This window comes from Lynx rufus, unplaced genomic scaffold, assembly GCF_022079265.1.
Source record: "Lynx rufus isolate CCGP_SWC_20201006 ecotype Redwood Valley unplaced genomic scaffold, mLynRuf1.p SCAF_10, whole genome shotgun sequence".
NCBI lineage: Eukaryota > Metazoa > Chordata > Mammalia > Carnivora > Felidae > Lynx > Lynx rufus.
In genome coordinates, this window is record NW_025814824.1 from 81,326,839 (window position 1) to 81,346,960 (window position 20,122).

Here is a 20,122-nt window from a genome sequence, read left to right on the forward strand (position 1 = left end):
TTCACTAGGAAAATCATTATACATTATCTGAGTTGATCTTGGGCATTAATCTCAGTCACTTTCACACATGAAATGAGTGGTCAGCTGGTCAAGCTGGGCATCCCTGCCCTGTGCTCCTGTTAAGTGCCTGTCTTTCCCCCACATGACAATTACCACACATTATGTATTTACTTCATTGTGTCCCCCACTAGACTGTGAGCCCCCTCGAGGGGCGGGGGGTTACTTCGTATGCCTTGATCATTGTTGTGACCAGGTTGTACCCTGCAGACCAGACTCACCACGTATGGTAGGTGTTGATAGATAGTGGATGCTCTGGAAATATCTGTTGGAAAAAAGGGAAGGAAGGAAGGAAGGAAGGAAAACAAAAAGGTTTAGGGAAGTCTCCAAGATGATACAGCCAGGAAATGGTGAGATAAGATTCAAGCCTATGTCTCCTAAGTTTCATCCTTTTCCAAATTCTCTACAAGTGGTATAGAGGGCAGGGGTAGGCTGATCATGGGGGACAGGGAAGACCCAGAACGAGCTGCCAGGAAACCTGGCCCTAGTCTCTGCTTCACAGTGCTGTGTGGCTTTGGGCACATCCCTCCCCTCTCTGGGCCTACCAACGGGTGTGTCGGAGGAAGTGTGAACTCCAGGACAGCCTGTAGGTAAGGTGGAAGACCGACAAAACTGCACCCGCCCCCACCTTCAACAACACAGACCCTCTCATTTTTTAATTTTTTTTAACGTTTATTTATTTTTGAGACAGAGAGAGACAGAGCATGAACGGGGGAGGGGCAGAGAGAGAGGGAGACACAGAATCGGAAACAGGCTCCAGGCTCCGAGCCATCAGCCCAGAGCCCGACGCGGGGCTCGAACTCCTGGACCGCGAGATCGTGACCTGGCTGAAGTCGGACGCTTAACCGACTGAGCCACCCAGGCGCCCCACATTTTTTAATTTTTGAGGGAACCGAAGAAAAAGTTTGGTTTTGAACAAAATATTACTGGGACGGTAACATCAGAGGACCCTGAGGATGAGGTTCCCACTTGCTCGCCTGTGCCTGTCAGCTCTGATCCTCCAGCCGCCATGCACGGTTCAATCATTTCCCTTTGTCCTTGCAGGATGGAGGGCGAAGCCGAATACCTCCTCCCTACCGAAACAAAGTATGTTGGGGAAATGAAGGACGGCATGTTTCATGGCCAAGGAACCCTGTACTTCCCCAACGGGAGCCGCTATGATGCCGTTTGGGAAAAGGGACTGGCCGTGAAGGTAATCAGCCTGAGGAGGGGAGGTTGCAGAGAGCAAAGCCTTGGACAGGAAAATCCCCCACTGTGGAGCACCCTGACCTCTCCATCCAGTGCCCACCTCCTTCCATTCCCTCTTCTCCCTTCCTACTGATCTCCCAGCGTTCTGGAATCCTCTCCTCTGGATCCAGAAGGGCCCCTGGAGAGGCCATGAAGAGTTTGAATCCTGTTGTGCCACTAACTGTGTGACCTTGGGCCCACGACTTCCCCTATAAACTGGGGACAGTAGTTGTACATCATATTGCTACTGTAACAAATTACTACAAACCCAGTGCCTTAAAACAACAGAGATGTATTACCTTACAGTTCTGGAAGTCAGAAGTCTAAAATAGGTCAGCAATGCTGCATTCCTTCCAGAGGCTGAACGGGAGAATCCATTTCCTTACCTTTTCCATCTTCTAGAAGCTTCCTGCCTTCCTGCATCACTCTGACTTCCGCCTCCATCATCACCTCTCCTTCTCTCTGCGTTTTCCATCATTTCATCTTCTATCTCTCTGGCCCCCTCGCTTCCCTCTTACAAAGACCTTCCCAATTATACTGGGCCCACCCAGATAATCCAGGAAAATCTCCCCATTTCAAGATCCTTAACTTAATCACACCTGCAAAGTACCATTTGCCACATAGGGTTAACATTTTTACAGGTTCCAGCATTTATGTGTGGGTATCCTTGGGGAATCGTTATTAGCCTGCCAGAATACTACTAGCCACTTCCTAGGGTGGTTGTGAATGCAAATGAGGTGATATCTGTAAGCCCTTTGCTCAGTACCTGGCATAGAGCTGGCACTCAGTGTTAGGTCATAGAACTGCTGCTGTCACCGCTACTGGTATCATGACAAACATCTGACCCATCTAATCCCACCTAGTATTTGTGGGCCATGAATACAGTTCAGGGAGCCAGTGCAATGTCCTGATTTATATGGGAGAACAGTTTTCTCTGAGGAAAGGTCTATTGCTGTCATTGGTTTTACTAATAGCCACCTTAAGAAGGTTAAGAAACATTCCTCATTTTACAGCTTGGAGACTCTAAGCCCCAGGAAGGGGATATGACTTATCCAAGGTCACACAGTGAATTAATAGTATCGGAATTTCCACCTATGTTTCCTGATGCCCAGGCCAATGCGACCTCTACATCCTGGGGATTCCTTCAGCGCTAAGGCAGCAAAAGCAGAACACACATGTTTGGACAAAGGGCTATGACTGATGGCCATGACCTTTTCAGCTACGACTGAATGCTCACTCTATGCCAGGCACTGTGCTAGATGCTTTGCCAGTACTATCTCATTGAATCGACCCTATGACATATATATTCTCATCATGCGGTTTTGCAAACGAGGAAACCAAGGGCTCGGTCATCTGCCCCGCATTGCACAGTGAGTTGCCACATTTTGAGTGCCAGTCACAGAGAGCCCAGCACGGTAGCCATTCCTTCTAATCATCACAGCCATAATGGCTGTGATAGTTATCACTTCTCTTCTGCGGCAATAAGAAAGCCACCTCTCCCCTTGACATCCGTCCTTCTTGGCAGAAGGGCAGCCTCATGCCTGCGCGCATGCTCCTTGTCTTCCAGGGCACGTACACCTTCTCGGACGGGCTGCAGTACGATGCCGAGCACTGGCATTACTGCGACGGCTATGACCGGAGGTTTTACACCGAGATCTGCTATGGCTTGAAGCCTGCAGGTACCTGGGCACCCGCCCTTTTCTTCACACCCAGACCGAGAGGGGAACGAAGGGCCGTGGCCTGTTGAAGGAACCCAAAAGAGAGGAGGCATTGAGCAGAGGCCGCAGGACACAAAAGAGCCAGGTTGTAGAGCCAGAAAGACCAGTCCTCACATCTCTGCCGTACCAGCTGGGGACCACAGGCAGGGCGTTCACAGCTCTGTGCCTCAGTTTCTCTCCTGCAAAATGGGACGATAGCATCATCCACCCCACAAGTGTGTTGAAAGTAAGATAAGGCATGTATAGCGTTTATAGCAACGTCTTGCTCATGGTGGGCGCACGGTCCATCTCAGCCACGTTATTCCTAGAACCAGCTGTAGCACAGAAATCGAGCAGCACCGAAGGAGCACGAGCTCCGTGTATCAAGTGCTAGCTGGGGCTCTCCAGAATCTCCAGATGACCCTGCCGTGCCTACCGGTCTGGTCCCATGTTGTATTGGAGGAAGCCGAGGCCCAGGGGTCCAGACATGCTTCCCAGGAGCGGAGTTCCCAGGGGGCCCAAGTCTTCCTCTCTGCGTTCCCTGTATCATCAGAAACCGTGCTCCATCACGGAGGGTTACGTTTGGGCCTAGACTCTGGACTCAGAGAGCAGCCACTTAAGGGGCTCCTCTGTGTCTCAGGGGCTTGTGCGAGGTCCGCCGCACCTCAAGAGCATAGTTTCTGACACGGCTGAGACAATGCATCCAGAATGACACGTGGGACAGTGACTTTTCAAATTATAAGAATAAATCCTAACTTAGGAGATGATGGGGTGTAGTTGACTGAGCCCGGAGCTGGAAGGTCTGGGTTTGAGTCCTAAATTCCCTGTCAATAGCTGGATGAGCCTGGGCAAGTCAGCCTCCATGAGGGCAGAAACCTCCAGAAAGCACCCAGGGTGGAATCAAACCCGGCTCAAACCGTGGCTATGTCACCTTGAATCAGTTAGTTGATCAGGTGAGCCTTCTCTCCCTTTGTCTCCTTTGTCAGCTCCTCCCCCCACCCCAGTTATTAATTTGGGGGTTCCCAGGGCTCTCCGTCCTTAAGCCCTATTCTGTTATCCTTCTGTACCCTATCCCTAAACAAGCTGATTCGCTTCTAAGCCTTCATTTATACCATCAGCTTCCAATGGAAATCAAAATCCCTGAGCCCTGGGTTCCTGCAGCCAACTTCCCCAACACCTGTGTTTGTCATCCCTCACTTTGTCTACACTGAACTCGTTACCTTCCCCACCAGCCCCGTCTCCCCCCGTGATTGCTCCCTCAGAGACTGTCGCTCCAGCCCACCTAGATGGGCTGAGTCCTGCCTTCTTTCCCCATGTACAAGCAACTACCTGGTCCTGTGGATTCTACCTCTTAAATATATTCATTCATGTGTTCATCACATAATCCCTTACCCGAGATCTAGGTTTGACTCACTCTGGGCCATTCTACACTCTGCAGTCACTCTACCCTCATCTTTGAGGAACATGACTGGGATTGACACTCCCCCGCCCCCACCCCCACCACATACTCTTCAGTGCCTCCTCACTACCCTCAAGATAAGGTTCCAAATTCTTAAAATGACCTGCATTCTCTCGCTCCTGCTGCTGTCCCCAACCTCATCCCACACTACCTTTCTTTCTTGGATAGTCTCTCCTCCTTCGCCATACTGGCTATACCTCTATTCCTTGAAAAGACCATGATCTTTCCTACTGTTCCCTCTGCTGGGAAGCTCTAACCCCTCACTTCACCCCGAGAACTCCTTCCCATCCTTCAGGTTTCAGCCTAATGCCCCTTAGCCTGGGGTTCCTTCCCTGAATTCCCAGACGAGGCAGGGTCTCCCTGTGGCATACTGCAGAGCAGCCGTGGCTGTGCCCAGAGCTCTAACATGAGTGCACAGAGTCTCTCTTCCCAAGTCAACTGAGCTCTACGAGGGCGAGGGGTCAGTCTTATTCACTGATGTGTCCCCAGTGCCTGGCACGTTGCTGAGCATACAGTAGGCATCAGAAAAGAGTTACACAGGGAGGATAATACTGACTTCACAGCAGGGAGAGATGGGGGAGTGGGAATTAAGGCAATGACATTGAATTTCCTGAGTACCTACTCTGGGTCAGACACTGGCTGGACCGCCGGGGGCCTGAGAGCAGAGGGCACAGTCTCTTCCTACCAGGAGCTGCCAGGCTGGATGCCACTTAAGAACCTCGTAAACGGCTCCTCCTGGGCTAGTTATGACAGGGCCTGGACTTTCTCACGGGCTCATCACCCTGACTGAAGCCTGTAGGCAGAGAGAGAGCCCCTGGCCACAGACACTCAGCTGTCACATGGAGACACTCAGCTGGTTTTGTCAGAGGTGGGGCTCGTAGGCAGTGCGGTGACCTTCCTGGCATCCTTCCTTCTCCTCCAGCAATTCCCAACACAGCAGCTTTATCCTAAGTACCCACTGCCTGCCCACGTCACTGGGAACTTGGCAGAGCTCTGCGACAGCCGCCTCTTAGCCTCAAGGGCGGGGCGGGGGTGTGGGGGAAGCTTAAGGCTGCCCCTCCTCCTCGCTGAGTATCTGTGAGACGGCACTGGCATGAGGCTCCGGGGAGAGAATGGCTGGAGAGTTTTCGGCACGGAATAAGTGCTCCGTAACCGTTAGCCAATAATACACAGAGGGGTTATCATTAACCAACATAGGAGCAGCTGTGCGCAGGACTGAACCCACCCCCCCACCCCCACCCCCTGCCACGCGCCGTGAACATGGTGCTCTGCTCGGTGGGCATCCAGCCCTCGGTCCAGAGGACAGGGAATTACAGGAAACACACATTAGAAAGATGCCTAGAAGTTATTTATTCCAACCTTGCACCCATTACTCGGGCCTCAGCCTTCCGAGATACACAACACGCAGGGCAGTGTGACCTACAAGGTGCACCAGCTCCTCTTGAGCTCCCGGTGGTTTGGACGCCCCTGGTCCTGTCAGCGGTGCCCGGGACATCAGCGGATTAACCTGTAGGTTTCACGGCCGGGTGTCTAGCTGCTTCCTAGCTGGAGAGTCTTGGGCAAGTTACTTGACCTCTTTGAGACTCAGTTTCTTTATCTGAAATGGGGCCACTGGATGCCGTGAGAATTAAATGACACTGGCAGGAGTTAATGAATTTCCAGGCACAAGGTAGTCACTCACTAAATGGCAGCTGTTGTGGTCATTTGGGGAAGAGGCAAAATTCTCCATTCCTGGATCCTTGCCCACCCGACGCATATCTTCCTACGGTTCTCCTTACGTACGCCCTGCTCCACACGGTTTCCTGAGGAGGCCATCCTTCTGCCAGACATGCCTTTCTGTCCACATGGCTGACTGTGATGCACCCTCACGGTCTCTCTGCCTCCACAACCTATGCCCCTTGGCCTGGTGTCCCTAGAAATGGAGGATGGGGTCAAGGAAGGAAGTTGCGGGTCTAGTCCCCAAGACCCTGCTCACAGAGCCGTTTTCAGGAAGCTGCTCTCGGGCACTGCTCCTGCTGCTCTGAGTCGGGAGTGTTCAGCCCAAGGGCGGTAGCAGATACTCACCTGAGCAACCAGCCAAAAGTGGACGTTAGGGAGACCAGGTTTAGATTTGGCCTTGGTAGTGAGCTGATTGTCCACTGTATCTTTTCAAGGGATCTCTCAAGTCACCAATATGGACCCGCCTAGAAAAATCCCGGAAGGCTGTTACGATTGTGGAGATGGCTTCTATGACCCGGTCACAAGGATAATCAAAGACTATAGGAACCGCGTTTTGAGAAATGCAGGTATGTTCATTCTGACACCCTGTGGCACATGTTTTCTCTCCTCTCATTTACCCATAGGTTTGTGCATATGTGTGCGCACACCTGTGTGCATTTGGTGAGAGAGAAACTTTTGCTGATAAAAGCCAAAAATAATTATCTGTTTCACAATTGGGAGTTCTTACGGCTGACAAGTCTGTACGATACAGTCATAGAATGAGGCAAAGGACACTTGTGGTTAACTGTGACTGCAGAGAAGTATAGCACGAAAAGGATTAAAGTACATATTTTTGCGTGCTTCCCTTTGACTCGTATTTAATGAGCACTTACTAAACGCTAGACACTACAGGCACCAAAGCTGGACACCAACCCCCGTCCTCATGGAGCTTATGTTTTGACAGGTAGCAGACAAGCACCAGAAAGGGTTGATCGCATCATGGAATAAGCCCAGTAGAAGGGGAAAACGTGGCCCCAGATTGGGGCAGGGGGAGAGGTGAAGGCGGGGAGTCCCAGGGAGGTGGGAGGAATGCTGTGGGAGCACCGAGAAGGGATACCTCGTCCAGAATTGGAAATTCAGAGGGTTTCAAGGAGGAAGTGACAGCTAAAATGAGACCTAACGAGTAACTGGGAGGTGGCCACAGGGCATGGGGAGAGGTTTTCCAGAGAGGAAAGAGCACAGGTAAATGTCGAGAAGGTGAATGATACCATGTGGTACCAGAATGCTGGCTGGCGCCCTCAGCCATGGGAGTACCTTGGAGGATCCAGGACCTCGGCTGGTGAGCGGACACAAGCTGATCAGGCTTATGGTGACCAAACTCAGAGGAGGCCAGTGTACAAGTAAGGACACTTTCCTTTAACATGGTGATTCGGAACCTTTCACTTTCCTAGAGACACAGTCCCACTAGGAATAACAAGAACAATGGGCCCTCTTCCTAGAAAAATGTGTGTGCACACACATAAACATGCATATGCACACACACATGCACGCACGCACGCGCGCGCGCGCACATTTTGCATATAGTCTTAAGGAGTACTTCTTAAGACCCGGGTCAAGAAACCCTGCTCTAAAATCAGAACGAAACTTCCAGGGAGACCAGGAGGCCTGGGCTGGCTGATGAGAGCCTCCTCTCCCTACAGGGGCATTTACTCAGGGAGTCGGTGGTCATCAGAAAGTTGCCTTGTGGTGCGGAAGTAAGAGCAAAGGGAATGGTCAGCTGGTCTTCTGGCTGAATCCTGGAGCGGAAATAGCGCTACCCCACCGGGGGCTACTGCGGGGAGCGTGGCAAATGTTCACATTCCACGTCTCCTGACAGTTTGGTTTAATGCCTTCCCATTTGCCATTGACAGGGTAGATTCTGTAGAACACTCATTCTCCTGGATGTTAATAGGCTCTCTATGAAGTTTCTTGATTGAGTAAGCTAAAGAGATACTGAGTGAAACAATGCTCAACAATTTCATTTATGGAAGGGCTTCTCAGGGCCATTAATATGCTAATACACTTTGTACTTTTCCTTCCCAGCACTTATTTCAACTGTAATTAAAGCCTCATTTGTGTGATTAATTGCTTGAACGTCTGTCTGTTCCACTAGACTGTAAGATCCATGTGAGCAGGAACTCTGTCTCTGTATCAGGCAGGGTCCAGACAGGAGGACAGAGTGAACTTCGTATCAGGAAATTAGTTAAATAGATATTGGAGTACTGAAAAAGCATCGAGGTGACAGAATAAATAAATAACTGCAGGGAGCGACTACTACCTCAAGAACTGGGGGAGGAGCCGGAGACTGGGCTATTAGAACCTAGAGGGTCAAGAGAGGGCCCCCCAGAAGCAGCAACCCAGACCTGCGGGGAGGGGCCGCTGCCCAGCGGGGCTTCTGGAGAGAGAGCCATAAAGCGGATGGTAGGATCCCGGGGAGAACTGTAAACTGGAAGTGAGTTGGGCCGCATTGCTGACATTGACACTGACGCGAGCAACCAGCAACACAGAAAAGAGCGTGTTCCCCTCTGCCTCCACGTGCCTGGCAGCATCTAACTGGGGGCCAGCCGGCAGAGCAGAGATGTGTCCCACAGCTAGGTCCCGACTGCAAAGTGAGAATAGAATGGTAGGTTTGGAGCTGAGGGTCAGCAGCTCGGTCACTGGCACAGTCCCGCCGCCCTTTGGTTGTTGTTTGGCGTCCATACTTACTCTTCTGTCCTACAGACTTTCGTGCCCTTCTGTGTGACTCGTGGCGAGGAGCCTTCATACAAATGCAAAGATGCTCTCGCCTTTCATCCTAAGGGGGGAGTTCCTCCCCCCTCCCTCTGGGGCAAGTCCTGGGGATGAAGGGCAATTGAGCAGGGGTGAGGGGGACTGACCACCTGGCTGGGATACAGGGTGTCAGTCGGGAAAAAGGTATCATAAGTGATAGGTCTTAAAGAATGAGCAGGGATTTTGTTAGCAAGGATGTTGGGGAAGAGCATTCCATGTAGAGGGAACAGCATATGCAAAGACACAGAGGCATTAAAAAAAAAAAAAAGGCATGGCATGACTAGGGAATCAGAAATTGCGGTTCCCAGAATCCTACCAAGCCATGCTTGGTGATAAAATTGAAAATGCATCATGGCACAGATAGAGCACTGAGGACTTTTAGGGCAATGAAGTTACTCTGTATGACATGACAGGGATGGCTCCATGTTGTTATACGTTTTTCCGGCCCCGTTGAACGTACGCACCAGAGCGAACCCGAATGTAAACTTTGGACTATGAGGTGTCGGTGTAGCATCCCCAGAGGCACCCACTCTAGTGGAGAATGCTGACAATGGGAAGGCCACGCAAATGTGGGGGCAGGGGGTATACACAAAATTTCTGTGCCTTCCTCTCAATTTTGTTGTGCATCTAAAACTGCTCTGAAAAAAAAAATAGCCTTTAAAAATGCATCATGAGAAGGGAAGGCCATTCTTAGGAGTTTTGGAGAAGGATGGACACCAATGACTGGTCCACAAACACTTAGTGGTTAGTTGCCGTGGCTCTGACTCTGGGTTAGGCAGCATCATAGAGTCTTCTCTCAGGGAGCAGGAGAAACCGACAGTAAATCAGGGTTGCCACAAGAGAACCTAGTAGGGATACTTAACCCTGGAGGTCAGGGTCAGCGGGCCAGCAAGGTTTCCCGGAAAGAGCAAGATCTAATGGGAAGCCTAAACAAGAGCAGACACGTGCAGCAGAGTTGGGAAGAGTGTTAGAGGCAGAGGGAACAGCACGCGCTAAGGATAAGATGTGGGAGATCATTGCCTATTTAGGGGCTACAAGTGGTTTGGGAGCATGGGACAACAGTATGTCGAGGGAAGAAATGTAAGAGAGGAAGCCCCAGGGGTGGGAAGGGGAAGAGCAGTAGGGGGAACAAGGGAGGGTAGTGTAGTAACTGATTCATCATTTGGAGAGATTTCTCTGATTGCATATAGGGAAGGGGCCAAAGGGGGTAAAACTAGATCGGAAAGATGGCGAGATGGCGAGAGAGGAGCACCTGAAGGGTTTCGGGCCCCAGTGCTCTGTGCCAGAGGCCCAGGTTCCGAGTCCGGGCCCAGCTCTCGGGCTGCCTGCTGGCTGACCCTGGGCCAGTGCCTTCCCTCTCTGGGCCCCTGGCTCTTCATCTGTAAAATGAGGGGGTCAGGCTGGATAATTCCTAGGGTCCTTCCAACCTTAAGAGTCTGCGATGGAGGAGAAAGGTAGCCAAGGGGTATTTTGGTCCTGATATTATAGGACAGATCGAGCTTGGAGCGTCCTGAAAACCACTAAAAGGAGTCTCTGTGTATGGCCACCTAGTCATTACCTTTGACTCACCTCACCCTGCCAGGGACTGATCCGGACTTCTGTCCATCTCCTGTTTTCTCCGGGGCCCTTTCTCCCCTGCATTCTGGTCTGCCCCCATAAACAGTGCTTCCTGTTGGCCTCCTGAAGGTACAGGGCTGCCGGCCGTGCGGGCCTAAGGTGGTGCCTGAGGCCATCCCAGAATAAACAGAGTGGCCCGAGCCACTGCTATTACGAAGTACATGCCACCTTGGCTGGGTCAGGGCCGGGGACGCGCTTTTTATAGGAGGTCACAGGCTAGGGCACCAGCAGGAGGGTCGCCTTTGGTTCACCCTCGGGCCTCTCTGGAAGGCCCCGGCTCCTTCCCTGCCTCGCACTGGCTTCACCCCCCAGACTTGATGGGAAAGCCCTAGCCCGCTGAACTACGAACCATGCCTGACAACCCCGGGTTTGCTAGACTTGGGTTTTGAGAATGCCTTTCTTACCTGGGGAGGATGTACCTGCTCGCTGGAATCGGATGGGAATTTAAATCTATCCTTCCACTCACCAAAAAGCCTTTGAGTGTCCACCGTGTGCCGGGCTTTGGGGATCTGAGCAGGCAAGAGTTCTCTCAGACTGTGGCTCTCAAACCTTTGGACCCAGGCCCACAGTAAGCAGCAACGTACATCACAACCCAGTACACACAAACACACACACATTTGTATGTATTCTTTGTACACATGATGTACTAGGATATTTTCTATTTTAATTTTTTAAGTTTATTTATTTATTTTGAGAGAGACAGAGGGCAGGAGAGGGGCAGAGAGGGAGACAGAGATTCCCAAGGAAGCTCCGCACACTCAGTACAGAGCCTGATGCGGGGCTCGAAGTCACGAACCGTGAGATCATGACCTGAGCAGAAATCGAGAGTCGGACGCTTAACCGACTGAGCCACCTAGGTGTCCCTATTTAATTTTTAAAAATCCTGGTTGCTAGGCACTGAGTGGATTTCACAACCCTCGTGAAGTTTGGGACCAACCATTGATAGATCGTTGTCCTAAGCAGCCTTCCCTGACCAACCTCCTCCCGTCCCCTCTGTCTCCTGCTCCGTCGGGTTAGGTGTCTCTCCTCCATGCCCCACCAGCCTCGCTAACAGCACTTAGCCCATAACCGCGGAAGCATATTTATTTGACTAGCTCCCCCGCTAGACCAGCAGCTTCTTGAGGGCAGGGACCAGGTGACTATGTCTGATTTATCACCGGGTCCCCCAGCACCTCACACAGGTCCCCAGACTTGGAGCTGATTAAATGTTTATGGAAGAAAAGCAGGTGGGCAGGCAGAGGACCTGCCTACAAGCCCCTCATATTCTTCAACAAATTATACAATATTCAGTCCCGGGCACGTAACAGACAACTTATTATTGTGAATAGTAAAAACAATCCATTGTATTTCTGCACACCTCCCAAGTTTTCAAAGCTGCTTAAGCTTTGAAAAGCTTAAAAGCTTACGCATCGAAGGTCTCAAAGCAGCAACCCTCTGGCCCAATCTGGTCTGCATGGTCTGTGCTTGGCTGGCCTGTGTCCCTACTTGGGGCATGTACCGCCCAGGTCCCCACCACTCCCTGCTGTCCGAGCCCCAGTGGCGTCAGTCATTTCTGGTGCCCACCTTAAAGCTTTTGGGCTCAGGAGCACTGCATCTCAGGTGGACCTCCCACGCATCCAGTGAGCTGGGAACGCGTGTGGCCTGGCGTTAGGGAACTAGGTCTCCAGTAGTGAATGGCAGACGACAGACTTCTGGAGGTGAGGCTGGATGCAAACCCGCTCCCATCTCACTGCAGGTCCGGTGGTCTTCCTACTGCACTTTGAGGCTGCCTTTGTTGGGACCATAGAACCATGAGAGGTAGCAACTCAATGCAGGCAGTATTTCGAATCAATACAGCAGACACGAAGCAAAATAGAGACGGAGCTAGGACTTGCCTCCCATGGGAAACTGGGAGAGGTGAGAGAGAGAGCCTGGTGTGGTGGTTAAAAGCCCAGGATCTGGAATCCACACCTCTGGCCGCCCTCTGGTCCTGGATCCACCACTGGCTAGCTTATTCCTTGTTTCCTTTCGGAGGCTCCGTTTCCTCATCTGTAAAATGGGCCTCCTAGTAGTACTTAATCTGGAGGTTAGGGAAAATGAGATTAAGTGTGTAAGACACCTGGCCCAGTGCTCGTGTCCTGTGGTTGGCGGTTGTGACTGGTATCATGGTGATTACTGACTCAGGCTGGAGGAGAGGGAGGCCCTGGGATTTGCTGAGGTTTCTCTGGGTGCTGGGGGGACAAGGAGGCTGCCAGGAGAAACGAGCCTGGATGTGCCACATCTGTCTGCCTCCTTGGGGGTTTTGCTTGGGAAACGAAATACTGCCGAAACACTGGGCCCTGCAGGCCCTTGATTGTGGCCTTTAGAGCCTCTCGGCTCATCTTTCACCGTCCTGTCTCTTCCACCCCATGTTCCAGCTCAGCCAGACGAGCTGCTTCCACCGATAAACACACCTGTGTTCTTACCTCGTCCTCCCCCAGCCCAGGATGCCCTTCCCCCTCCTCTCCACCTGCCACGCTCCTCCACACCTCTCTGTGGTTGGCACGTGACAGGAGGCCACGGAAGAATGGCATGGGACGCTCCCGGAACATCCACAGCTCAGGGAATGGAGGGGACCCTTGCCAGCGCCTTGCTAAGCTCCGTACCTGCTTATCTCCTCTGCTCTTTCCTGCCATCCCAAGTGGGTTATTCTTAGGAGCCTCGGTTTGCAATGAGGACACCTGGTCTTAGGTTGATACGTTGCCCCCCGTCAGACAGCCAGCCAGTGACAGAGTCGGAGACGAACCCAACTCTTGCCCACATTCTGTTCTTCTTGGCTTTGTGTCCCGGTTTATTCTTTATACGGTCATCTCCCTTCCTTGACGGAGCCATGGCTCATTCATAGTTGTTCCTGCAGGAAGCCCAGGCCCTGCCCCCCGCTGGAGCTCTGCAATGTTCCTAAATGAACGAAAAGGTCCATTGTAGAGTCTTAAGACAAAAACACCACCGTCCCCAAAGTGAGATGCTACGTTATTTGATAAAGGGCCCTTTACACACTGTGGGCCAATAAGGAAGCATTCGAAGATACTAGGGATAATTACCCTTAATATGGTGGGAAATTGGGAGATTAACCCTTACCCTCCTCCCCGTCCCCGTCATTCTGCTCAGGAAGGATAAGCCAGGGCCACGTTAGCGGTTTGTACGTGTGTCTCTTCGTGTGGCTGTGGCTTGCCTCCACGTTACTGGTAGGAATCATTTGCAAAATAACTGCACCACTAATCCTTACTCCCTCCCCGCAATTAATGACACCCCATGCGAGTGTCTCAGATGAAAGGCACATTATTAATATTCAAAGGAAAAAACCCTCGTAACCATTTTAACATATACAACTAACAATGAACTAAATTTGCTTTGTGGAAGACAGAGAGTGAGCATCCCAAATTAGTTTATGTAAAAGCTGAAATTCTTCCCCGAAAGGTCTCAGTACCATCCTCAAAGAATATCCTGATCATCAGAAATGCCGTCAAGATTCCCGCCAACATTATCCCCTTTGTTGTCTGAAATGTCGAATCAAGCACATCTGGCAAATGTCCTAGAGCTCACAAATCTTTCAAACAGCGTATAATTCCCAATGGTTAAAGAGATAACGCCACCGCTTAATCGTTCTGCTCTTCAAAATAGCACCAACTTTCCTTCAATCAGAAACAATGGCCTTGGCTTCTTAAAAATATCACATACCAGTGATTATTTGCAGAGAGGGCCCCTTTGCGTTTGAACCTGTGGGTTCCAGACAGAATTCAAAATCAGGATCACAAGCCTCATTTGAATGTGTGCTCAGTTAAATGGACAACAGGGGGAGGAGTATGAATTGGGGTCCAAAAAAGAGACCTGGTCTGTGTGATCCGGAGTCTTGGGGAGGTGACGGCTGGCTTCCCCCTCACGCTATGGTGATGCGGTGAGCTGTGACATTGACTGAGCATTTACCGTGCCCCAGACACCCAGCTAGGAGAGCGGGGAGTGTTGCCGTGATCCCTGCTTGACAAGTGCGGAAACGGAGGCTCGGAACTGAGGCTAGAGAATTTCCCCCAGGAAATGGCAAGGAACCAGGATTCACATTCGGGCTCATCCGCCTCCAGAGGTTTTCCTCTTCTCCCCACTTTACCAGGCCAGCTCCCAGGTCATCTGTCCAAAGAGGCATCGGTGAAGAGCTCCCAAACATTGTTTATCTACTTCCCACCCACCTTTAGAAGGGTTGCAGAGCGAACACTTGGTCTTCCAACATTCCTCTGGCATTATTTTTTTTAACTTTTACTTATTTTTGAGAGACAGAGAGAGACGGAGCATGAATGAGGGAGGAGCAGAGAGAGGGGGAGGCAAGAATCCAAAGCAGGCTCTGAGCTGTCAGCACAGAGCCCGACGTGGGGCTTAAACCTACAAACTGTGAGATCATGGCCTGAGCCGAAGTCAGACGCTTAACCAACTGAGCCACCCAGGTGCTCCTCCTCTGGCGTTATTAAACAGTTGAAAATCGGAAGCGTCCCAGATGTCTAAGAGGAGGGAACTGAGTAAATAACACAAGGTGTATTCTTATAATGTACACAGTGCAGTCACTAAAATGGCAGTCAAGTAATGGATCCGCTGAGATACGAAGGTACCTTATTTTATTTCTGGAGGAAAAGCAGGACAATAAAAACAAGCAGCATTTCCTGAATGCTTCCTATGTTCCAGGCACCGGTTTGAGCATGTCGCGCCATTTATTTTATTTTGTTTCATCTAATACACACGGTAACCCTGTGAAATGGTCGTCTCCATGACTCCCACTTTGCGGATGGAGAAGGCCAGGTGAAATGCTTTGCCTGAAGTTACACAGGCCTGGAACTTGACCCCAGGTCTAGCTGACTCAAAGCTAAAGATGGCAACTGAGCGGGTTCTGGAGTTTCCTAGTGAAAGGAAGGAAGGAAGGAAGGAAGGAAGGAAGGAAGGAAGGAAGAGAGGGAGGGAGAGAGAGAGAGAAATAAAGAGAAAGAAAGAAACAAAGAAAGAAGAAAGAAGAAAGGAAGAGGAAGAAAGAAAGAAAGAGAAAGAAAGAGAAAGAAAGAAAGAAAGAAAGAGGAAGAAAGAAAGAAAGAAAGAGAGGAAGAGAGGGAGGGAGAGAGAGAGAGAAATAAAGAGAAAGAAAGAAAGAAAGAAAGAAAGAAAGAAAGAAAGAAAGAAAGAAAGAAAGAAAAAAGAAAGAAAGAAAGAACCGGGAACCTTCCTTGTGACATGGCAGTACCGGTGGTCTTTTCCCCCTAAGATCGTTCTCCGCCCACTTCTTTGCTCCAAAACTGGCCAAAGAGCAAGACTTTCAGGGCCACGGACAAACCAAGACTAATTTCGAGGCCACTGTCTTCACCTGACAGGTGAGAAACCTAGGACCTGCGGAGGGTAAGTCACCTGCGGGGCCTGCTCAGCCCACGCGTGGTAGTGTCCTGCCGGGGCCCCGCTCCCACCGGCAGCCAGGCCTCCTTCCACAGCAGACCGCGGCTGCCTGTCCACAATGCTTCTCCTGTGGTCTCGGCAAAATGGCCCAGTGAGTCTCCAGCACAGGCCCTCCCGCCGTCATCTCTCCGCGACACAAAAGGCAATTTGCCCAAATGTTATAATCACCTGGAGGCTGGCACGCAGGGGCATCCCTGCCTTATCTGTGGTATTGTTAGCAGCGCCGTAATGACAGCTTTGTGGGGGGATAATATCACACTTGTAACTGCCAAATAAAATGCCTGCACAGATCACACATCCCTGCCAGCAGACTCGGGCATCTGCTTTAAGCAGAAAGGGGAGGAAGGGAAGTGATGAGCATTGAAAGCCTCTCCTGGGCCAGGGACTTGCCACATCCTGATCCTTTGAGGAATATATCATCACCTCTATTTGGCAGCTGGGGAAACTGAGGCTCACTGACGGATGCAGCTAGTAAAGGGAGGACTCAGAATTTGAACCCAGGCCTCTCTGACACCAGAGGCCATACTCTGGACTAGGATAGGCTGTGGCCTTTTCTGAATCTTGAACCCGTCTGAGAGCCAGTCAAAGCTATAGAACTCCCCAGAGACATACACGTGAACCCACCCACAGAATTTTGCCTACAGAGGGCGGAGTCAGCTCCGGGGAGGTCTCCGCTCCAGGACTAACAGCCTGCCTGGATTACTGCCTCTCCCTGAGTTGCGAGAATTGCCCATTGCCCCCTCTGTCCCCACCCCAATTCCAAGGGCCCTGGAAATTCCCCTTCCAGCCCTCGTGCCCATCAGATTCTGGTAACAATAAGTCCCCCACCCCCACGGCAACCTCCTGGAGGCATCCAAAGGACACAGCTTCCCCTTCCGTGGCTGGAGTCATCCCCAGGGTTGGCCAGCGTAATGGTTTGTTTTGTCTCCTTTAATAGAAGTGAGAGCAAGGCCAGAGCCCAGGGGGCAGGACCTTCGTGTACCTTCCTCTGCCCAAGCTCTGGAACTTGAGGCAGTTGGCTGAAAATCCTGCTTGACCTCCTGGAAAAGGATGCAGGTTTCCAAGCAGGGCTTTAGAATTGGACCGTCAGACCCCTGCTCTGCCATCTGTGTGATCTAGAGCTCGTCTCTTTTCTGAACACTGGTTTCCTCCTCTGAAAAGTCTGGGGAGAATAGGACCTTCCTTACAGGGTTGTGGTGAGCATTACTGAGATGACACGGGGGACACAGCAAAAGCTGTGCCTGGCCCATGAGGAGCTGAAATTACTGCAGGGTGATTACTCACACCCTGGGGGGGGGGAATGTTGACGGGGGCGGCGGGGGGGGGGGCGTTCCTAACTCCACGCCCAAAGGGAGGAGCTGGCATCTCAGAGGCTAACTGTCCTCTGGCCTCCTCCCACCTGCTTTTGATGTAGATTTCAAGACTGGGCTGGAGGCCTGCAGGTCCCAGGATCTCTGTCCAGCCCTTGGCATCATTCCTCATCCTCATCATTTCTTATCCACCTGGAGCCCAACACTTCTACGATTCCCCCCAGGCACGGGTCTTCACCGACCCTCTGCTGATACCAGGGTCTCGCTGGGGGGCCAGACTCTGCGTCTGCCCCTCCAAACCAGCATGGGGCGGGGGAGGAAGCCGAGGCATGCACAGTCACAAGATCTGGATGGGTGCTGTCTGGACAGAAGCCCAGGGCCTTTAAGGAGCCTAAGTGTACAAGAGACTGTAGCAGACCTCCTACCCCTCAAAATATAGTTCAGAAATCAGAATCACATAAACCATAAAATAAGTGTCTGGAAAGAAGTCCAGCAAAATTCTGTATTCCTACGGGGTTTATGTTCATGTTTAATTCGAAACGTCACATACGAGGTTCTTTCTCCCAAACACTGGGAGCGCCCCTGTTTCACTGCTTCCAGGAGCCAGAAGCAGTGTGCCTGAGGAGCTGAGCACCAGCGTGCCCCAAGTGTAGTTGAGATGCTGTCCTGAAAAAGGGGGTGTTTGGCTAGGCCTTAAAGGATGGGAGATGGATTTTGCTGATGGAAGGGAAGGAACAAAGCACAGAGATGCAGGGACACCGGGTGCTCCAGACGGAGAACCTGAGACTGGCTCTTGCGTTGGGCGACAGAGGAGGAGTCAAGGGAGGACTCCCTCAAGTGGTGATGGACAGACTGGGCTTTGACAGGTATGTAGGAATACATCCTTGCTGGGCATTCAAGGCGCGGGGACCCAGTGCAGGGTGGAGAGAGCCTTGAATGCCACCCTTCAGACGGTGAGGGCTAAAGGCATGGCAGTTACACAGACGTTTGTCAGGGAAGTGCGTAGTGGCCGAGGGCTGCAGGTCTGGTGATAAGACTTGGGTATGCCCCTGTGCCCACCCAGTGGCTGAGGGAGCTTGGGCAGATGACATCACCTCTCTGAGCCCCAGATCCTCACCCGTCAAACAGGGATAACACTGACTTTGCAAGATTCCTGTGAGGATTGAGCTGTAGTCTGCTACTGAGTCCTGCAGATAACCTTGACACCCTGCTGGCTACCCCCACTGGCAAAGCCTTAATTCAGCCCTTAGCATCTGCCAGCTGGAGGACAGAAGTCCCAACCGCCAGGCCTGTCCCCTGCACACAGCTGGAGAGCAGGAGTCAGAGCAAAGACTACGGGCCCCAGGCTAACTGAGTGACCTTGGCCTTGGCACAGTGTTTCCCTGAGCGGCCTGTGTACGGTGGCTGGGCGTCATGAACACAAATCACAAATTCGATTACGGGTGCTTGAAAGCCAGAAGTGGGGCAGCAAGAGGAATGGAAATACAAGCTGTGGTGGTGGCTCGGCACCCTCCCTCCACTCGCTCACTGGGGATGTGGGGAGACGTGAATCTGCCCCACATCCCCAGCCCCGTGTGGCCCCGTGTGCCTCCTGCCGCCGTGTGATCACCTTGCCACACACAGGATGATTCTAGTATTCAGGGATATGTATTTTTTAACCAGCTGTCTGTGCTTTTGGGCCTCGACAGCAGAAAGGACTAGGACTCTCTCTTCCAACAGTGTCAGAATGCTAACTTCTCGGTGCTTACTGCGATGTCCTTCCCCAGCACGGGGCCTATCTAAGGGATTCCCAAGGGTCGTTATAGCTCAGGGCACTTTTCCCTTCAGCGACCGAATGGAGCACCTAAAACTCCTACCTGAGACAGCACCAGCTGTGCCTACGGCAGATGTTTACGAGGACTGCGTGCGATCAGGCACGCGAGGTGCAGGACTCAGCATGTAGCTAGCACGTGGAAATGCTCCCTAACTCCAGGTGGCCGTACTCCTGGGACTCCCCTCTCCCAGGCACAGCCCTAATCCAGCCCTAAGCCTGACTTTGGAGGCCTCACCCCCCTCATTTGAACATATTAAGACAAAATGTATCCACACCCCCACATTGAATATGTATTTTTTGCTGTTAAAACTTTGAAAGGACTTTTAAAACTTTGCTAGGCAAATTATTGGACTATTAGCCTGGCTGTGACTTCTAGAGAGCCGTGTGCATACTGGAGAATTCTTGCAAAATGAGGACAGCAAGCCTACAAACTGATTTCAAGTGTAATAAAATTGTTTTGATTTCTAAATTTAATAATTAAGCCTGAATGCATTAATCATAACATTAATTTCAGTTTTGCATCTTCTCTTTATTTTAGAGTCAGTTGTTCTCTCCAAACCTCTCACATTTGAATAGGGCTTGAAAAGCTGTGGGTGCTGGGCCCTGTGTCTCTAGTTCCCCAGGGGGTGAAGCAGGCTGGTTTAATCCACCCCCCACCCTTGACCCCTCCACCCACCCAGCCCAGAATATGCTCTTTTTGCAGAGAAAACCAAGAGCGGCCCCAAGGTCTCCCCTCCTGCCCCTTGGCGGGCTCTGCCTGGGCAATGACCCCTTAGTCAATATTGGCCATACCATGGCCTTGGCCTCTGGCCACCAGCCCTGCCAAGCAAAGTTCAAAGCCTCTTTCTTGTCAGGAGTTGTGCCGAGGAGGAGGTGCGGGCGTTGCCCGCCCTCACTGCGGGCCCTGGCTTTGCTCAGGGCCTTGGCCCTGCCCCACCGGCTCTCACAGCCCTGCATTTGCACAGAGGGTGGGGCCGAGCTTTGAGGGTGGCACTGC

At 51.6% G+C, this 20,122-nt stretch overlaps 1 protein-coding gene across 2 annotated transcripts in view; it reads left to right on the forward strand.

Annotated features, from left to right (window-relative positions):
- Window positions 1–20,122, forward strand: part of MORN5 (MORN repeat containing 5) — a 29,693-nt gene that overhangs the window by 2,663 nt on the left and 6,908 nt on the right. Inside the window, exons 2-4 of one of the 2 annotated variants that reach the window (XM_047099769.1) lie at window positions 1,102–1,249; window positions 2,852–2,963; window positions 6,594–6,725. In XM_047099769.1, the coding sequence (XP_046955725.1) occupies window positions 1,102–1,249; window positions 2,852–2,963; window positions 6,594–6,725 (392 nt within the window). Of the gene's footprint in view, window positions 1–1,101; window positions 1,250–2,851; window positions 2,964–6,593; window positions 6,726–20,122 lie in introns of those variants that run through there. The other variant, XM_047099777.1, reaches the window with a different exon arrangement.